Genomic DNA, 20,321 nt, shown 5'->3' with positions numbered 1-20,321 from the left:
TGTACGGTAAAGGATGCACTTTTTTTTTTTTAAATCCATTTTTGTTCAAAAGTGAAGCTGAGAGAAAAAATATGAAGCAATACAACATCCCCTTACCCAATAGAAAGTAATTCCAGAAATTTCTTTGTACTTTGGTACAAGAAGATGAAACCTTGAACAAGGAACTCTGCTAGTGATCATTGTCTTTCAGCTACAGAAAAGCTGTTGTGACCTAAACAAAAGGACAGCGTGAGCTTTAAAAATTGAAGCAATCTATTTTGTACAGCATCACTGGCATCAAAATGGGAAGTGTTATTAAATCAGAAAGACCTTTTGAAGGCTGAGGTACTAAATGCATGACATTTGTTTTCTCTCAGCATTAGTGCTGTAACCTATAGCATCGATAAGGCTATTATTGGCTACCCAGAAATAAGTTGATATGTAAAGTAATGCCTTATTAACATTTTTAAAACAACTTTGAATGCAAACACCTAGTGCTGTGATTCTTCTACAGATTAACCCTCGGCTAGATGGATGTATTCGTGCCTGGAACCTGATGAATCAGGGACATTCAGGTGTAAAAGAAGTTATTCAAGAAAAACAAAGCAAACACTGTTTAGTAGCAGTGGGGAGAGGATCCTTCTACCCTGGCACTGGAATAGCAAAGTTTCAGATAAACTATAGTAAGTATTTTTCTGTCTATTCCTATATTTTTTGCTGGACTGCTGATGGAACTGATGAACTGTTAAAAGAAAAAAGAGAGGAGACACACAAACTAAGCTATACACCACGGCATCCAGCAATGATTCCCATAACTTCTGTTAGAAGTTTGCTTGAATGAGAATTCTGATCCTATTGGTGTCATTCATTTAATTTCTGAAGTGCTTTAGGTTAGGAAGCGTATTCTTTATTTGCAAAGGATTGGCACTGTTGAACACATTCACTTTCCAAAGATCTAATTCTGTCCCCTGTTCATCAATGGGGAAAGTGATCATATTACAGACAGAAAAAGACTGGGGATGAAGAAAAGGATGGCTGATAGTTTTGTGTATGCAATTCTGCTTCTAAATGAACATCCTATCTAGAGGTTTTAGGTGAATCTCTTGCTCCTTCCTGAACCCAGAACTTTCTTGCCTGACCTCCTGCCCTAATTTCAAAATTTCCAATCCAGGATCCCCTTGTGCACACCTGAGAGCCCAAAACGAGACATCCCTTGAGCATCATCCCAAATCCTGTTGTTATTATACTCTTCCCCATCCCAAATGCTATGCTACCCTTCAGCCCTGCTCTGATCCCCAATCCTTTTCATCCCAGGACTTGCTATTCTTTCCCAGGCTTTTTCTTTAAATTCCCTAGCCCACTTGAAAAGATTTCCTCAGCTTTTTATATTCTGTGCTTCCAACCAACTTATATTAGAGTTTCCTGTGCCACTCAAGTGTCCTCAACTTTCCTCCTATCCATTCACTAACACCATGCTGCCGTGACTCCTCACCTTTGTGTTTGGGGCTGCTGCCATGACTTCACTCCCTCTCCTTTCTGTTCTCACCCCCTTACCCCCCAAATCTGAGAGGCTGCCCACCCCTACTGCTGCCCTTCTATGAGCTGTTATAGCCCACTGTCTCCCTGCCCATTTGGCTTTGTGTAGGAATATAAGCTCACCTCATATTTTAGGATTTCTGCTTTCTCAAGAAACTACTAGAAATCAAGAAACTACTAGATTTGACTGGGTGGGTGGGGAAGACACACAGGAAGGAAAGACACAAAAGATGACAAATACCTCTTTAAATAGTAATTTTTATATTAGCTTCACTATGAATGCATTGTGTGAATTCATATTTGCACCATCTGCATATTTACTTTACGCACTTGCATATTCCTATTTTAGTAGTGGAACTGCTTTAGAACGTAAAAGTGTATGAGAACTGCCAATCTTCTAATCAGTGGCAGCAATTTATGAGTAAATTAGTTTTTTGTGTTTAATTTTGAACTGACCTCTAATGAATGTGGCACCTGTTCCACATTAGAATGGAAAAGGCAGCAAAAAAAAAAGTCCAATAAGCATAGAAGATTAGGGAAGACACAGGATTAAAGGTTTTTGGTGAGTTTTTTTGTTTGTTTGTTTTACTTCTTTCTAAAAGTTCCAAAGTTCATTGTTTTTTCTGGAGATTAGTACTAATTTTTCCACAGTGGGAGCAGATTAAATACGAATTTTTAACACTATATTAATTTTTCATTAGCAGATGAATTTATTAATTTCAATTATTCTTTTTAAAACAGATAATCTTGACAGTGCTGAAGATTGGCTAATAAATGTGACTATGACTATTCGCCCATCAGCAGACACTGGTGTTATGTTTGCCTTGGTTTCTAATGAAGCAGTGCCTCTTGCTTTGTCCATAGTGGACTCTAACTCTTCTGACTCACAGGTGATCTTACAATTATCATAGCAGCTGATATGCATATGAGTCATACCTCTTATTTTTGTCTCATTTAACTTACTACTCCATTTGTGAAAAATCAGACTAAAAAAAAAGTTACTCACACTAGCAGCGGAGCTGGTAGGCTGAACTAATATTTTGAAAAGCACTTAGATCATATAGTGATGTACAGAAAATACATTAATGATTGCTACAGCAGTGACTAAGCACTAAGCACTCTTATGTCAGGTACTATCCATTACATCATGTCTTCTTTAACCTTTCCTTCCAAACGCACAAAGCAGAAAGCAGAATACGACAGAAGTAGAATGATGATACTATAGTAATGGCATCATGTTAGTTTCAATTTATAAAACAGATCTTTTTGTCCTTAAGTTTCCATTTACATCTGTTTACATCAGGCATCCCAAGATAGAGCATGATTATACACCATGGCTAATCCATGTTTTTGCCTGAAATAAGAACCTATAGTGAACACTTGGTTACCTTTGAAGCTGTAGCAGTACTCCTTTTGCCTTGAAGAGAAACAGGATTTTACCTCAGAACCATAGCCAAAGATTTTACAGTGAATGTTCTCGCTTATAAATTTAAGAATATAAATGAATGGCATTCATCACCAAAGGTGATGATTATACATCAACGTTGGTAACTTTTCCAATATAAGGTACCAGTTTTAAAAATGTGGCTGTAACATTTCCTTTTCTTCTACTTCCAAATATAAAATGCATCAGAACTAAGTAAAATTGTGTGTTAAAGTTACATGTGACATCTTTTGTGACCTACCATTCTTCTATTTAGAAAATCATTGTGACCATTGGAAACATCACTGTTGCACATCTGGAATCAAAGAAGTTATGTACACCCAGAAAAGTGCTGGTTGGACTTGTAGTAACCAAACAGCAGCTTGAGCTATCTGTTGATTCACACACGGACAGAAGCAATTCAGAACAACTGTCTATCCTGCATCAAGCAATGATGGCAAACGTTGTTACCTACTTGGGCGGCCTGCCAGGTGAATTATATTTTTTTTCCATTAATTTGATTACTTGTACAAGCCTGATAATATTCAGCCTTACTCAAGCTAGAAAAAGCCTACCACTGTATGAAAAGAAACAGATTTTTTTCCCCAAGCGCTTCTTGTTTCTTCCATTCTATTCAGCTTTTGAGGGAGCCTGCTTTTCAACAATAGCATTATTAGGCCTGAAAGGCATGAGTCTCTCTCTAGAGGTTTGAATTTGGAAAATGTCTTGATTTTTGAGCTGGGGAGGAGCGAGGATTGCATATTTCTGAAATGCCACCAGTTGGCATGATTTAGGACTGCATCAAGCATGTAAGAAAGCCAGGCAATTGTCAGTAAATTAAGTGTCAGAAGTGCAGAAGAAGTCAGGAATATGGTTTCAGCAATTAAACTCCAGGCAATAGATGACTGGCAATCTTTATGAGACAGAAAACATGTTGAAACAGCAAATATTTTGTTTAAAGTAACCTGCAAGTGTATCCCCAGTCTTAAAACATGTACAAGCATTATTTTGTACAGGAAGTATACATGTGCTTGTCTGTAAAATAGTTGTACTTCATGGTGAATCATGAAGAAAAATAGTATTGCCACAGATGAGGAATTTTCAAAGCCTAAGGTCCTCATACTTGAAAACTGGTAGAGGAAAGACACCATGGTTACAACAGTACTACTCGCAGAGCTTTTCTATACCCCCTATTAAAGTCATTTTAGGGAGAATAAGTCACAATTCCTAAGGAAATTCTAAGAGTTTGACTAACAGAATCTTGAATTGACATCCATTTTACATGTAGGCTGCAGTGTCATAGCACTGCCCCAGATATAGCTGGTCTTTATCTGCAGGATGTTTCTTCTGCAGAAGACAAGGTTGTACAGGAGTAGAAAAAGGGAGGAACTGGAGATTATCTCTCTAGGGATTTCTTCCAAGGTAGTGTACACAGGGGAAGTTGGAATTATGGTTCCACCCTCTAGACTTGCTTGCCAAAATAGAAGCAAGGTGTTTAGCGCAGCATGCAGGTACCACAGCCTCTGTCTGAAGTGGTGGTTGCCTCAGTATCCAGGCCCATATGTTGGAACTCACTTGTTCTCTACAAGTCTTCATACACTAGTAATCAAGAATATTACGAGATTTAGGAATCAAATATGGCAATTTCTCCTCTAATTTTGTTTTTGAATGGATATGCAATATCTTGGAAACCAGGTAACCAGGTGAGTTCAATTCAAATTGAATATGTAGAATGAGAATGCACTAATGGTGCAGTACCATCACATACCACAGTAGGTAAGCATCACTGGTTTTGTAATACCTGCTTACTTTTAAAAGAGAAATTAAGTTAGTATTTACTTAGTAGAGGTGAGTCAGTGGATTAACTGAACCATAGTAACTTAACTCAGATTCATTTTTTAGACCTCTTCATCTTTGTGGTATTTAAATGATTCTTTCTAGTGTGTTGCTAGCCACAGAGTAATTGGCATCTTAAGAGCTAAGACCTTGGCTTCACTCATGCGTCCCAAATAGATAAGAAGCAAGCATTAGGTACTTGCTGCTCCTTAAAAGTAAGTATAATCTCTCAGTTTTAAAAGGTATCTTCAACATGCAATTAAAACAAAAAACTCTGTATGCATAAAGAATTTCCACTTAGAGGTGTCAAAAAAGCAACAAAACCCCCCATGTTATCCAAAGGAACCTCTTCCACAACAGCCTCTGTTGCCAAAGAGAAGAAAAAGTAATATAGGAAAACTACTTTAGGTCCCCACATACAGCCAGTTTGGCTTACACTGATTCATTTACTCACTCTAACTGAACCCTGAAAAGCCTCTGGGATTACTGAGCAGTATAAAAAGGGAGGTAAGGATCCCCACACTGAGCTACAGTGCACAGAACTGTATGGTTAAAAGGTTGACAAAATACCCACTTCATGAAGTCCAGAAGTCCCCATTTTTGATACACATTTCTTCAAACTAGTAACAGTGTTGAGAGTATGCTTCTATGTTAATTCAGCACAACCAGTGTAGGCTGAATGAGACTTGCACAGTTCTATGACAGCAGTGTTACCATCACTGGAGTAGAAAGAGCAGGAGGGCACAGTTCTACAGGACTGTTTGTGCAGTACCTCAGCTTACAGCAAAACAAAGTCACAAGGAAGCAACATTTCCTGTTCCCCAGACAATCAAGTCTGTCTTGTAGGAGGGATAGGATGACTAACATCTGAAAAAAAAAAAAAGATTATGGTCTTGAGATCAGCTTCTAGGCATCCTCATTCTAGTTGCTGAAGGTACCTGGGTCATTTGTACCCTAAGACCTCAGAGCAATGCCTGCTTTATTTTGTGCTTAACATATTGTTTCCTGGAAGCTTATCCATGATCTGATGTTGCCATAACGCAACCAATACCTAAATGAGCAACAGATAAGTGAGTCTTTTACAGAGAATTCACTTCGAAGAAGCAGTAAGGAGGCAGTAAAATGAATGGAGTTCCCAGGGGTCCCCTATCCAAGAACTTGCAGATTTGAATCCAGAGTAGCTTTCTGGCAAAAGCAAGATGGTTCTTTCTGTGACCTCTAAACCCATACGCATCTGTTTGTAGGTCAGGACAAAAACAGTGGACTCCGGGAAACAAACTATTGTTGTTAATACAGGAAATGCTACTATGAAAAACACTCACGTGGTTACGTTTCTGGATGGGAGTAGACTTCTAACGCATATTTCAAATTTTACTGACCTTTCTCAGCTTTGCCGATTTTATCTCAATCTTAAAGAAAAGGGAGAAGAACTTAAGCGTTTCCTGCCAAATCGCTCTTTTCTCCCATGGCTGACTAATGGACAGGGAGTGGAGTATTCCCCATGTTTTTGCTAATCTGAAAAATACATAAGAATTTGCATGCCTTGGCCTAATAAATTGAATGTCTTTCTGTGCAGATGTTCCTCTGGGTGCTACGTTAGTAACTGCTTTTTATAACGGCTGCATGGAGGTGAAGGTCAACAACAGACAGCTGGATCTGGATGAAGCCATTTCTAAACACAATGACATTAGATCTCACTCGTGCCCACTGATTATGCAGTAACCATTTAGTTCTTAATTTAACTTTTTTCTTTCAGATATAATTTGCGTAATTAGTCTCATGCCATAATGAAGCCTGTATTATTTTATTCAAGATGTGCCAGGAAAATAATCAACAGCGTGTTTTTCCTCCCTTTTTATATAGAATGGGGGAAAAAAAAAATCCCCTCTTTTCAGCTGTAAAGAGACAATCAAGATTAAAATTCTATAAAATGTTCTTTTATTCATATCAGTGATAAATCTTAAAGTTAGATTTATCTTCCATGTTCATAGTATGCCCTTGATATATTTAGTTTGGAGAGAAAGTTCAGGAAGTTCTGTTTAGAACCAATTTTACTTCTTATTTTTCATATATCAGCACAAAGTTACGAGTTGCAAATTTTGTTAATGTATTTGAATCTAAACAAAACCAGTCTCATTAAACTTTTCCAAGCATAAAATACAAAGAGAAATCTTTACAGGTTTTATAATATGTGCTTTTGGTAAAGGAAAAATACCCCAGAATCCAGAGCCCAAGCTCTCTGTGAGTATGTTTACAAGTTCTATCAATATTGGTTAAGCAACTTCAGAACTGAAATGTTTTTGTAAGTAGCTCAGTTTTTGAAAATAGCTCTTGTTATACGGTACCAGCTTTAATTCTTCTGTCTTAGTAACCCAGCTGTAGACTTAAGAGAGTTCTGGATTGGGTCAGGTAATTTACTTTCACAGTGGGTTAAAGTACACCGCAGACAATTTTGGCAAACAGAGGAGATGGCTTGAAAGAAGGAGCTCTGGTCTTCATCACAGGACATCAAACTGGAATTTGCTGAGTAAAGCTGAGAAATTGTGACAAACATTTCTTCCATTCGTGACAAATCTAGCACTCTTCAATATGAGCACCCTCTAATGGTCCATCGTATTCCCTTTATTTAGGACAACCTTGCATTCGCAGAGCCCCAGAAGAGGTTTATTTGTGAGCCTGTTGCAGTTGTATTTCCGACATACTTGAAAGCCTAAATTTTGCTAGTAACATCAGAATGTAAAGCCATATTCTGCTCAGCCAACTTCAATGGAACAGGTAATTAGGAAAGTATTGTTTTCCTCAGGTGTGCTCATTTCAAGCATTTCTAATATTTCTTTAACATCCTTTGAGCGTTCTTTCCACTTCCAACCTCATTTTCCCACAACCAGAAGCCTCCCTGCGCAGCTCACCTAGTGGTTTTGTTAACCCCAAACCAAATAAATAGCAAAAGAATTGCTGTGAGCAATGAATATACACTCTCATCCATCAATCAGAGAGACATTTATCTGCCAGGATTCTTGACCCGAGGTTTGCTTTCTTCGCTTGAGACATTGAAGTGGAAATGTATGTACAGAAGGATGGATTGTGACAATATTCATTTTGAGGATTGCCTTTCTCCAGAGATATTCCCAGTGACATTAGTGAGGTTTCTTTCATTGTTGAGTACTAATATTAGTACATCAGTATTGCAGAATCTGAACCCATCTTTCAACATTATTGCTTTGTCTGAGGTTATTGTTAACTTCACTTCCCACTTGTGTAATGTAATACAGGACTTGCTCCGACTTTCACACCAGCCACCCTCAGTACAGTCTCTGAATCTGTCCAGCACTGGTACATACATAGCAGCTTATCAGCAGGAATACCATACAGCTGACACCCAGTGGCTAATTAGAAAAGTGAACTACTAGTTTACTTTTCTACGATGGCATGTAAAAAAAATCTTTGATTTCTCCAGACTCCACGGAGGGGAAATAACTGCGGGAAAGCATCCTTCCCTGCTCTCCTCCCATCCCAACACACACGTTCTTCATTTGGGCCTAAGTTGAAGAGTAACTTGACTGAAGTAAGCAGGTTTTGTTTGCAAGGCGGGGCTGAATTGAGACTTTTGACATCAAATACACGATTACTTCATTTATAGCATCTCAGCAGCACTCACTGAATTCTGGAAAGCCCTTGGGTCAGCCTCTTTGCCTTGTACAACAAACACAGAAATGGTGATGTGAGGAACACAAAGTGTCAGCAATGCTCTAAATGCTTATGTCGGCTTGCGCAAACAGGAGAAGAAAAGGTTTGTTTTGTTCTGTTTTTTAGCTTTTGTTTGTTTAAATGTAATAAGTGGTATAGAGGTGAAATTAAAGAAGAGAAAAATCACTTAGTTTTCCCACGCAGACACCATTTCTTTTTGTTTTCATGGAAGAATATTTTAGAGTATTATACTTACAATGAAACCTCTGAACTTTTTTTTTTTTAATGTAAAAGTGCCTCCCTATTGTAAGGATTAAATAAAGCAGCATTTGCAAGTTTCTTTTCATTCTAAGTTGTATTTGCATATCTTTCTTCATTGTCGCTGTGCAAGACTTGTTCTAGTGGTCAGATGGCTTACTCAGGAGGTTGTGATAATCTTCATCAAAGAAAAGAATTAGCTCAAATAATACGCTCTGCAAATAGGCATCCATATTCTCTAGATAAACTTTTAAGTTTATTAATTGTTCAATATTGCCTGAGGAAATTAAGCTTTGCTTAAAACTGCATGTGGAAGAAAGGAGATCAGTGGAAGTTATTGATTCCTATCTTTTCCCCTTTATCAGATGTATTTAATTATATTTTTAAGCATAAGCATTTCAGCAAGGGCCCATTCAGTGTTTACACAGAACAGCTGGACCTCCTCTGGGCTTTTTCAGCTCCTGTGCACCAAGTGTTACCAATCAGTAAGTCCTAATTTCCTTCGAAATGAAATCTAGTCATGGAATAGGTTCTCATTTATACTAGAGCAGCTTCCTGCTTATATGCCTGATCTAAGCTGACTTTACTTGCTTTAATGCCTGCATGTCTCCTGAGAGAGGTAACTGGCTAGGTTGTGTGCAAACACCTCCACTATTGATATTCAAGATTAGCTCTAGAGCTGTCAAAGAGAGAGAGGACAAAGTTTCAAAGACTCAGTTTCAGTCTTTCTATTCCTGCTTATCACTGAACAATGCACTGATGTTGCTCGTTCAATGTCGTTAGTCATGTGTACATGCTTAATATTTTGCTGCCTCAGCAACCTTGTTATATCAAAATAATCACCCTGATTTAGGAGCAATTTCGTGTTTCATCTGCCAAAAAGAACAGTTATGTACCAAAAAAATTAGATACAAGGAAAACCATAGGAGCTAATACCAAAGGGGTAAGGCAGGCATCACTTTGTGAATAAAAAAGAACTGAGATACTCAGACTCTGGTTTTGTCTGACATTCTTTTCCTGACCACGGTCCTGCAGCAGCAGTTCAGAGCTCAATGACCTTGGTTCCTGTCATTTTAGATAGCTTATTACCTGACATGTTGGTGCAAATGCCAACAAGATGAAAATACTACAGTGCTATCATTGGAAATCTAAAGGAGCATCTACAGAAACATCCATCCAAACTACCTACGAAAACTTCATAGTAACAGGGTTTACCATTCGTGTTTTTAAAAAACGCTTCCTATCCACGAAATGACTATGCCCACATTGTTACAGTGGTCGCACCCTTTTGCTCTAAGGGTAGTTACATTTCAATAGGAACATGTGAATAAGCAGCTAAATCATAAGCTGGTTCCAAGTAAGGGAGCTAGTATGTTGCTTACAGACACTTGTATCAAATCAATCAAGTGGCTGCAAATCAACACAGCTGTATGTAAGTCAGGACTTAATTATGTCACTTTTAAAAAAAAAGTTTGGGGTTTTTTGGTTTGGTTTTTGTTGGATTTTTTTTTGGTTTGGGTTTTTTTTTAGGAATTTGTAGCATCTCAGCAAACTAGGAAAGTAGAAAAGACACAAGTAACAAGAAACCAATATCACACAAGGTAGGTTTGCAGAGCCACAAATTCCCCCCCTCCGCCTTGTCATTTCATTCAGGATGAGGACCATGGGAAATGCAACAACATATAAAGCAAAAGACACACCACAGCACAACAGCCCCCCCTCCCTGTAAGCAGGTGCATTTGGGGAAAGTCAGAGATGTGCAAAAATACTTTTAAAAGTACTGTTGGCATAATTGACATTTTCATATACAAACATAAAAGCATGCTATGCAGCAATCTGTGCCGGAAGATTTTTGAAGTAGCATAGTGCTTTGTTTCTGTCCCTTGATTTTGGAAGCACCAAGAAGGCAGAAACACAGTCTGCCTTGGTGCGCTGGCTTCTATCCAGCCTAGCTGAGCACTTGGGGGAGGGACACACACTCAAAAAAAGAAACATCAGAAACAACACTAACAAAAAAAAAAACCAAACCAAACACAAACCACAAAACAACACACACACCAAAAACCACAAGCCAATTTGATCCAATAGATGTTTTCACTTCTTTTCCTCTCTCCTGCTCTATGCCTCTCCAAACACATAAACACCTCTCTCAAAAAAAATGCAGCTTTTTAATCTCACTCAGCAATTTTACATCATCCAGGACAGCAACAGTTTGCTCAAAAGTCAGGGCTGTGCCCCCGCCTCCCCGAGGCCGGCTTTACAAATGCATGTATTTAAAGAGGCATGCTTGCAGTAGACCAGAGCTCGAGCAAGGACTTCAGGTTGCCCTTGACTATCTGTCATTAGAAGAGGAGCCAAAGACACTGAACGTACAAAGACTCTAGTTTGTGATGCCAGACCTGCTACAGATCGAGTTTCTTGCTCATCTTTCCTCGTAAGCAAAATAGATCCTTGAAGCACTTCTGAAAATCTTGCTTTACTTTTGCAAGCCTTAAGAGTTCCAAAGTAGTGCCTTCTATCTTAATGCTCATAAAGGTGCTGTGTTTCCCTTCCCTCTGGTTAAGAGGTAAGTAAAACCCAACACAACAATACCTACACTATTCTGCAGTTACAAAAAAACATATAATTAGGTTTTCTAGAGACAGAGCCAGAATCAGCCTCATTCTCCCTTGATCGGGTCAAACTCCCTCTGCTGAAGACCCACTGCAGCACCAGTGGGGAAGCACGTGCTAACAGCGATGCTGACTCCCGGCCTAGGTAAGCTGAAGAGGTGGTGAGGGCCATGGGACTGGGGAGCAATACTTCTAGAACTTACGAGTAGTTTTAATTATGATATCGTAAATAAAATATTAATTAAAGGTCAGGTCTTAATTAGCAGGACATAAGAAGACCACTATAAGACACATGCTAAGTTATATGTGAATTGTTGCAAGTTTTGGGTAGCACAGAAGATACAGAATAAAAATGGCTTTGTTTAAGATAAACCCCAAGAAAGAACAGCTCATGTATAAACCAGCCAATATTTCCGATTGCCATTCAGCAGTAACTTACCTTTCCAGGAAAGGTTTTTCCCTTCTTCAAGTTCTAGTATGATTCCCATCAACCAAAGCTCTATTTTAAAAAAAAAAAAAAAAAAAAAAGCTGCCATTAGAGCAAGGCTTACTCTTTTCTAGCCTATCACAGAGTGCTTGATCATTCCCACCAGCTGGTCATGGACTCCTGCTAACGCAGCCCATTGAAAAGCAATCTTCTCTTTTAAACCTGGGTGGAAGCCAGCCTTTTGCTTAAAGGGTTTCTTCTGGAACAGAAGGTCGTGTAGATTTAACAAACCTGTTTGCCTGTTCCAGGCAAACCCTATCACCTTGTAATTCATGACTTTATATTACCGCACTGGCCAATAGAGGCATTAAGCAAGCTGCACAGATGAACTGAAGTTTGTGTCTTGGTGAAGGTTTATAACATGCTCTCACAGTCTTTCAGAGTGTTCCTAAGTAGTTCATTGGCAGCTTCACAAAATCTTCATAGTGAAGTCATTACTCTGCATTTGCTCTTTTCCACAGATGTGAACCAGGATGACATCAGGGCCTGCCCCAAACTGTCCCTCCATCCGCTGAGGTGGGCCAAAAGCCCCAGTCCTTGGGGTGCTCCACCCCGTACGGGAAGTGAGATTAGTCCGGATCCAACAGTCCAGAGAGGGACTGGTGTCCTGTCTTCGCAAGTGAAGGCTGCTTTTGTAGGCACTTAGCTTTTTAGACAAAGATAAAGGAACAATATTTCCAAACATGCTCCACGTAAAAAAGATTGTCTCTTTAAATACGTGATGGACAAGAACAAACATTTCAAGTAAGATGAGCACAGTTACTGTAGGTCTATTTGAAGCAAGATGAGCCTTGCATTATTATTTTCTGAACTTTAATTACATGGGGAAGACTTTAAAGAAATAACCTGACAAAAATTAGCAATACAGGCTGAATTTTTTTCAAACAAGCGGACAGAATGTAATCACAATAATTTGGGGCAAGATGGTTTAGTAAGTTCCTTACATGTCACTGAAAAGCCCAATCGTTGCTTTAAATTATGTGAATCCTGTTTTCATATATTGTTCCTGCAGAAAATAAAATGTTTTTTACTGCTGTTGTAAAGCAGGTAACTTAAATGGTTACTCTCTCACCTGTTTGTGCTCTGTAACAACCTTCTGAACTGGCTTTGGACTTTTATCAAAGAGTGAAGATACCAGGAGTCCCAGGTTCCCCACCACTGGTGATGTTAGCAGTTGATGCATTCAGCAGTTCCTTGCTCTGTTTTGAGTGTCAGTGATGCCATTAGCTGAAGCTGGTGAAGCAGAGCTATGACCTATGATCTCAAGGGCTGAAAATGTAGTTTAGCTTATCTATGAAAAAGTAAGAACAGACTTTGCCAATATTTCAAACGTCTGGCTACTGCCAGAAGCCTGAAGAAACTGCTGCTAGCAAAAGATGAAATTGATTTAATCAGTCTTACCTCATACCCTGTTGTAGGTCTTGATATAAAAAACACCCTCCACCCCCCAAAAAACCAACCAGTGAAACTTTAAAAGTGGACATTAGTTCCTCAGGAATATGCACAATTAATACTAAACAGACCCCCGAAGCACTTTGTGCCTTTGCCCAGAACCAATTGGGTTTTCTTCATTATGTGCACTGATTTTTCTGCTGCTAGTGTTGGTTTAACTCCTAAATTGCAGAGAGTGTTTCTGTAGGCAGGTGGCAAAACCATACATGAAGGAATGTTCTCCAAAGGTGCAAAGGGACATTAGGCATCCACCTGCTGTTGAAAGTCAACCACCCCGCTACCCTTCATGCCTCTGAAAATCTGTCTTGTTACACAGCCAGAAGAACCTGATCTACACACAGTATCTCAAAGCCAAAACTTAAGTCGTGTGCTATTCTTTACCAGAACAAGGATCTACCTGGGCACAGATACAGAGGTTTATGTTTGCAGTCAGAGGAGAAATGCAATAGATCCAAGAATTCTCTGACTTCAAACAAAAATAAAGCATGCTTGTGACAGTACTGCATTCAGAGACCAATTTTAACCTGTCCCTGCTAAGTATGATGCATATAGAGAGTGAGAAAGCAAATTTCCAGACAATCCAGAAATCTGATGACTTCCCATGTCTGTTGCACATGGTACTATATATAAAAGCATAGTGTAATACATTTTTAAGTATTAAGTGCTGAACATATGCCATGTTGGCTTTACACAGCAATGCCAAGTTTAAACTCCTGCTAGAAACTTTCTATCCAGATTTTCAGTTCCTACTGATGAAGAAAGTTGCAATGACACTAATGCCTTTTGCAAATCGCAGCTAGGTTTATACACCCCTCCCCCAGCGAGTGCTGGGGACTCTAGTATGCTAGCAAAATTCATCTCCATGCCTGTTCCACTGGAGTTCAAAAGTCCAATCTCTTGGCGTGGCTGTTTCTGAGCATTGGAGGGGAGCTAGCTGGCTGTCACTCAGTCCTCCTAGCAGGAAGGAGATGCTGGCTGGCCGTGTGAGGCAAGCAGAGGAGAGCAAGCTGATGGTACGCATCTGGTTGGTTGGGGTTTATGTTCAATTGTGGTTATGAAGGCTTGCTGCCTAGAGGTACCGTTGGATGCTCAACTGTTGCGTAGCACGGAGCGCAGAGGATGTGTAGCCTATAGATGATACATCTACACTCCAGGAAGCAATGATGTGTTACAATAACCCATCTTGCTTTAAACGAGCTGTATTTGACACCAGCACGCAGCATGGTGGAAGCCCATTTGCGCTGCCTTGTAAAGGAGAGAAAAGGCCCAGGTAGCGCTGCGGCTGTTCTGGCTACCTGTCCGTTGTCTCCACAGACACTGCAATGTTTTTGTGTTGATTTGCAAATATTCTTACAGCAATTCTGCGTCTTCATATTAGCTACAAGGATTCGTCTGCTTTGTCCTGCTGGTCACAAGGTTGACTTTTCGCTAGAGTACAATTTTCTTACCTTTCCTTACAGGACAAAAGCCAATCCTACTCTCTGACCCTTTTATTTTGCCTTTATAGCAAGAAAAAGTTTGTCCAAACACTGTCCTGAAGGCAAATTCGCTATTCTATGTTAGTCCCCTCCTTCCATGTATTAGGTTTCGCATCCATCATCCACACCAGTGAAAGCAGATCCGTGGATGTGCTGCTGCTCACTGGATGTTCACACGAAGTTCATCTGAGTACAAACAAAGCATTTTGAGATCCCAGTGAATGTACATATCTGACCTGCTTAGCTTAGCGATAAAATAATGGCTATGATAGATGCCAGCGCAGCAGCTTCGCTTGCAGCGTAATAGGCACGCTGCGTTCCTCCAGGGTCAGGCACCATCTGCACTGCGGAGCCCACCACTGGTATTTAGTTATCAATTCCCTTGCTGTTTCATAAACAAGAAAACAATCTGTTTCACTTTCTTATGACTGGATTGGTTATATAAGACCAATAGAACTCTACCTCTTTCTCAGCATTTGTAAAACCTCCTCATTTCTAGCCCTTTCATTCAATTTTTCTGAACTCCAGGCTCTTCAAGTCTCCTCATGCTTCTGAATGAGGAAATGTCTACCTGAGGCTCCTTTTCTGATTTGCATCACACTTATTTCCCTTCCTCTGTTGTTGATCACAAAGTGGGATTCAAAGCACCTGGTGCCACCCAACAGCATTTTAGTTTTAATACTTCGGTTATATAGCTCTGCAAGCTGTACTTGCACTTATGGGAGAACATGATCCCCCGCTGTTCCCCTGGACCCATCTGTGGTCTATCAGAAGGGGATGTCCTTCTTCTAGGGTTTCTCTGAGATGTCGTGTCCCTCTGTGACACAGTTTTGAAGGGAGAGATGTTAGCTATCATGGAGAACCTGAATTTTGAGCACTGTCAGGGTAGTGACAGTGCAGCAAGGCTCCTGTCTAGCCCTCTCAGGTGACATAACTGGCTGTTGTTGAATTCAGGTCTGACGCTGTATCTGGACTCACCTTAATGGCTGCACTTCTATCTAGCCTGCGTGCAGGGAGTTGATGGTGCTATGACTTCATGGACACCAGGGTCTGCTTTCAGGTTCTCTGACACTGGTTTTGGGAAATTCTGGGTTTTTGCTGAGGGGTTGAGCCCTTGTTTCAGAAAACACAGGTCTCGTCGTGACCCTTCCAATACTCTACTACCCTGGCAAAAGGGATCCTAGTGTCAACATTGATGTTGGACAAGTTCTTGCATAGCATTGCAGGGGAGAAGTGTTTTCCCACTGCTGACCCTTTGGAGCCTGACTCTTTCTCTCCTGTTGGTTTAAGTGCTGGTCTTCAACAAATACCTGGAGAAAGCTAGCGGTTTGGATCCGTTACTGGAAAAAATCTGTAGATGGTTAGCTGGTCGTGAAATTGTATTGTTGCTACGCTTATTAAATAATTATCTGCTTTGGAACATTATCACTAGACCTTCCCTCTGCTTCTCCTACCTGCTGAAAGCAGAGGAAGAAAATTAAAAAAAATACTCTGATCCTTCCAGGAAACACACATCTGAAGTTGCTGGTCTCACGAGGATGCTGACCAGCTGTTTGTTTATTATTTCTCTGGAAATCTTTGTCTTGTTTCCAATAGAACACTTTCTGTCATAGGTTCATTATGCTTCCCCAAGACTGGGGCACTGGTTTTCATTTGTATTCTCTGTTTCCCAGCCAAGCATTGCATTACAACCAGAGAAAGCTTGCAAGAACGTAGCAGCGTATTGGGGTGGAAAATAAACATTCTAGGGATATTGCAAGTATTTCCAAACCAAGCAATACACCCTCAGCAGGGTCAGAATTGAAGTTCATCTGAAAAGAAACACAAGCATGTGATGGTTTGAGGCAGCGCAAATAAGATGTCTTATACAAAGCATCTGCATTGTGGGGCAGGGGAGCTTCTGCTTACGGCATGACAAGAGGTGATGGCCCATATTAAGATATATCTGCCGTGTAGCACTTCTGTCTGCATCTACCAGCTGCAGCGACGTGTCCGCTCAGCCACTCTGCCTTTGCCTCGTTGGTCAAATATGTTTAATTAAGAGACTAAAACCAATGAGAAATGGGTGTTTCTCACACGGCTAACTACTGACGTGCTGTCAGTGGAGTGTGTATGTGTGAAGAATCAGATACTTTAAGGACAAAACATAGCCCCCCCCCGTCCCCCGCGAACTTCTACCTTAGCTGACAAAACTCCTTTCATGTCTAACAGCATTATTTTGGATGACCTATTCCCAGTTTCTCACTCAATGCTTTGATATAATGTGATACACCAGATCTTAAAGAAAAGCTTGTATCCGTTATGTTTATGTAAGCTGTTAAAACCAACATAGTTACCAGGGAACACACAAGATAGGCTTATATAAAATATTTGCTAATACAGTTGTCAGCCTGGCAACATCAACTTGGAATTTGGTGGTCTTTCCACGTGCTTGTCAGTGATGACTTAAATTTTTTCCCTGGGGATCAGCTATCCGTCCATTTGCTGTTCCATAAATCAGGTTTCCAGAAATAAAGTCACTTTCTAAAGGTTACACAAGGTACAGAAAATGCATGTGCATGCATTGCCATCTATGAAAAACTTCTTTGATTTTCCTCCAAAATTCTTTTTTGTATTGCAAGTGAAATCGAGAAATGTGAAGGAATTACAGAAAAGGGGAAAGTTTGTGAAATTCAGCTTTGGAGGAAATATTATGCGGTGTTTAAAGATGATTCTTGTAGGTGGAGAGCTGGGCACCGGGTGTCCTGGGTGGGCAGGGTGGGAGCTGCCCCCCGAGCCCTCTCCCCGCGGCGGGATGGCTCCCCGGCGCCCGCCTGGCTGTGGGGCTCTGGGGGCTCAGAGGCTTTACCAACAGTTTGTTTCCCATCAAATCACAAGAGGAGATGTTCAGTTCCGCAGCCAGGAAACTTCCAGCCAACTCCAGCTAGAAGAGACAGGAGCCAAGCGTGTCAGTGGGGTAAACAGAAGGAAGAGAGGGCAGAGCTTCCGAATAGCACAAGGTCGTATTAAACCCGGCTCACACTCCCTGCAAAGGCTCAGTAAGCATTTTAAAGACTTTTGTTTCCCCGCTTCCCGCAGGCTGGGAACGCTAGGGCATACAGTAGTCCTGCTTCCCGGGAAGCCGGGCCGGGCCGGGGCGCGGGGCCGGGAGCCGCGCGGCGGCGCTGCGGGACCAGTAGAGCCGGGCCGGGGCGGGGCCGGGGCGGGGCCGGGGCCGGGGCGGGGCCGGGGCGGGGCCGGGGGCGCTGCCGCCGCCGCCGCCGCCGCCGCCGCCGCCTCCTGTGCAGCCTCGGTCCCCGCGGCGTTTCGAGCAAGAAAAAGACGAGGGCAAAACGGTGATTCCTTCTTTGTACAGAAACGCTCTCGGGAGAAACCGACGGCATTTCATCTTCTAGGAGAGTTACAGTACAAATTCAGAAAGTCCTGACATTTTCAGACTTGCGAAGTCCTGTAAACACACAGCGAACATTCTTTCTTTTTTATTTATGGGCAAACAGGGCTTCTCCCCACCGTTGTAAAAAGCAGGCATTTAGTTTGGGTGAACATTTGAAATAGCATTTGAAGATTTCGTGGAGTAACTCTAGCACATCGGAAGTGATCTGGGGAAATTCGTCCTCCCTTCCGCTACTCGTATTGTCTTTGAATTAAAGGGGGCTAAGGAGGTTCTATCTCAGAGTTTTAACAATTACAAATTACACATAAAATCAGAAAAAAAAAAAAACCACTATAAATGGCAAATAAGGATAAAAGCAAAGAATTCATTAGTCTGGACAGCTACGATCTTCACAAATGAAAAAGAAATATTTGAAGTATATTGGGCAGAAACTACCTACTTTTGTTTTTTAGCTAACCCAAAATGTTTTATAAAAAAGTACTGGCAATATACTCTGATGGTAATCTCAGGTAAGGAGGGGATACTCTCCAGCTATATTTTCAAGTGTGTCTAGATGGTCTGGTCATTCCTGAAGGCTTTTCAGGCAATTCTAGCACCCGCAGCACCCAAACTAAGGTCTTGTATCTGACTGTAAAGGAGGCTGAAAGCAGTTGCTCAAGGTATAACAAAGGCAAGAACCACCTGGAGATGCTCATTTACAGTTACATGGCTCCATACGTTATTCATGATAAAAGCAAAAAGAAAAAAAAAAAGGAAAAAAGAAAGGAAAGAGGAAAGAGGAGAGAGGGGAGGGGAGGGGAGGGGAGGGGAGGGGAGGGGAGGGGAGGGGAGGAGAGGAGAGGAGAGGAGAGGAGAGGAGAGGAGAGGAGAGGAGAGGAGAAGAGAGGAGAGGAGAGGAGAGGAGAGGAGAGGAGAGGAGAGGAGAGGAGAGGAGAGGAGAGGAGAGGAGAGGAGAGGAGAGGAGAGGACAGGAGAGGAAAAAGAAAAGGGAAGGGAAGGGAAAGGGAAAGGGAAAGGGAAAGGGAAAGGGAAAGGGAAAGGGAAAGGGAAAGGGAAAGGGAAAGGGAAAGGGAAAGGGAAAGGGAAAGGGAAAGGGAAAGGGAAAGGGAAAGGGAAAGGGAAAGGGAAAGGGAAAGGGGGTGTGTTAAGGGATCAGAAGTTAATGCTTAAGATCGTGTTCTGTACAGCTGTATTCCCATCAACCATTTCTGGTAAGGGTCTCCTGTATGTTCAGATAGGTCTGTCAAAACTTTCTAGCTAGAAACACCTACCCTATTTCTGAAAGCTACATCAAGACCCTGGCATAAAAAGTAAAACTAAACCCTAACCCAAAATGAAAGTAGCAAGTCCACATACTATGATCAACAACGTTCTCTGTAGTCAAAATGCGCTGGGATGAAATGAGCACATCTGCTTTATATCAACAGGCATTTTGGGAAGCATCTTCACATGCAAAATGTCTCTAAAGCCATAGCCCTGTACCGCACAGACAGCAAGAGTTTTATTGCACTGTAGTTGGAGCTTTGACTGTGCTATTATTGAACACAGCCCTACCAACATAGGTCTTACCTATTCACAGGTCATATGAATGTTTATGTATAGTCTGTATATGCCACTGGCTGTAAAAAAAGACGGCAAAAAAGGCCAGGTGAAGTCATTGCCTATGCAGAAGCTTCTTAGGAGGCACAAGATGGGCAGAATGCGTTTTTATCCTCAAATGTGTTTCAGTCCCCCATGCGGATGGCAGGTTTTGCACTAAGGAACAGAAGAGGGAGTGCTGGAGAAAAGAGAAGATAAAGTGCACAGCTTTAGGCTTTTTCATTGCTTTCCAGAGCTCCACAGGGACCAGGGGAAATGGGATATAAACTGGCTGTTCTGACTTATGCTGGTGATCAGGCAGGGACCAGGTGGCCCTTGTATGTCTTAACCAAAAATATCACTTACAATAACCTTAATCCTTATTTTTCCCCTGAGTACTAGGGATGAGGAACAGAGCTGAGGCCAGTCTTTCCAATCAGCTACACTAATGCTACAGGGAAGTGGGAACACCAGCTTTTCTCCCAGACATACGAACCACCAAATGTCTCACAGTCCCTGTTCAGTTTTTCGGTAGTATTACTTCTTCCTCTCCACTCCTTATCCTAACTGTGCGGTGCATGAATCTGATTCAGACTGAAGA

The 20,321-nt window shown here is 41.2% G+C and overlaps 1 protein-coding gene across 1 annotated transcript in view; it reads left to right on the top strand.

Annotated features, from left to right (window-relative positions):
• Positions 1-8,813, top strand: part of PROS1 (protein S) — a 35,753-nt gene extending 26,940 nt beyond the window's left edge. Inside the window, exons 12-15 of the mRNA XM_087758833.1 lie at positions 494-662; positions 2,257-2,405; positions 3,216-3,429; positions 6,351-8,813. Coding sequence (XP_087614959.1) covers positions 494-662; positions 2,257-2,405; positions 3,216-3,429; positions 6,351-6,496 — 678 coding nt within the window. The 3' untranslated portion in view covers positions 6,497-8,813. The remainder of the gene's footprint in view (positions 1-493; positions 663-2,256; positions 2,406-3,215; positions 3,430-6,350) is intronic.
• Positions 8,814-20,321: the final 11,508 nt, after the last annotated feature.

Source organism: Nipponia nippon, unplaced genomic scaffold, assembly GCF_047370975.1.
Source record: "Nipponia nippon isolate SJK-2023a ecotype South Korea unplaced genomic scaffold, ASM4737097v1 scaffold_2, whole genome shotgun sequence".
NCBI classification, from domain to species: domain Eukaryota; kingdom Metazoa; phylum Chordata; class Aves; order Pelecaniformes; family Threskiornithidae; genus Nipponia; species Nipponia nippon.
Note: the sequence above shows the minus strand (reverse complement) of the source record. Positions and strands in the feature narration are given on the sequence as shown.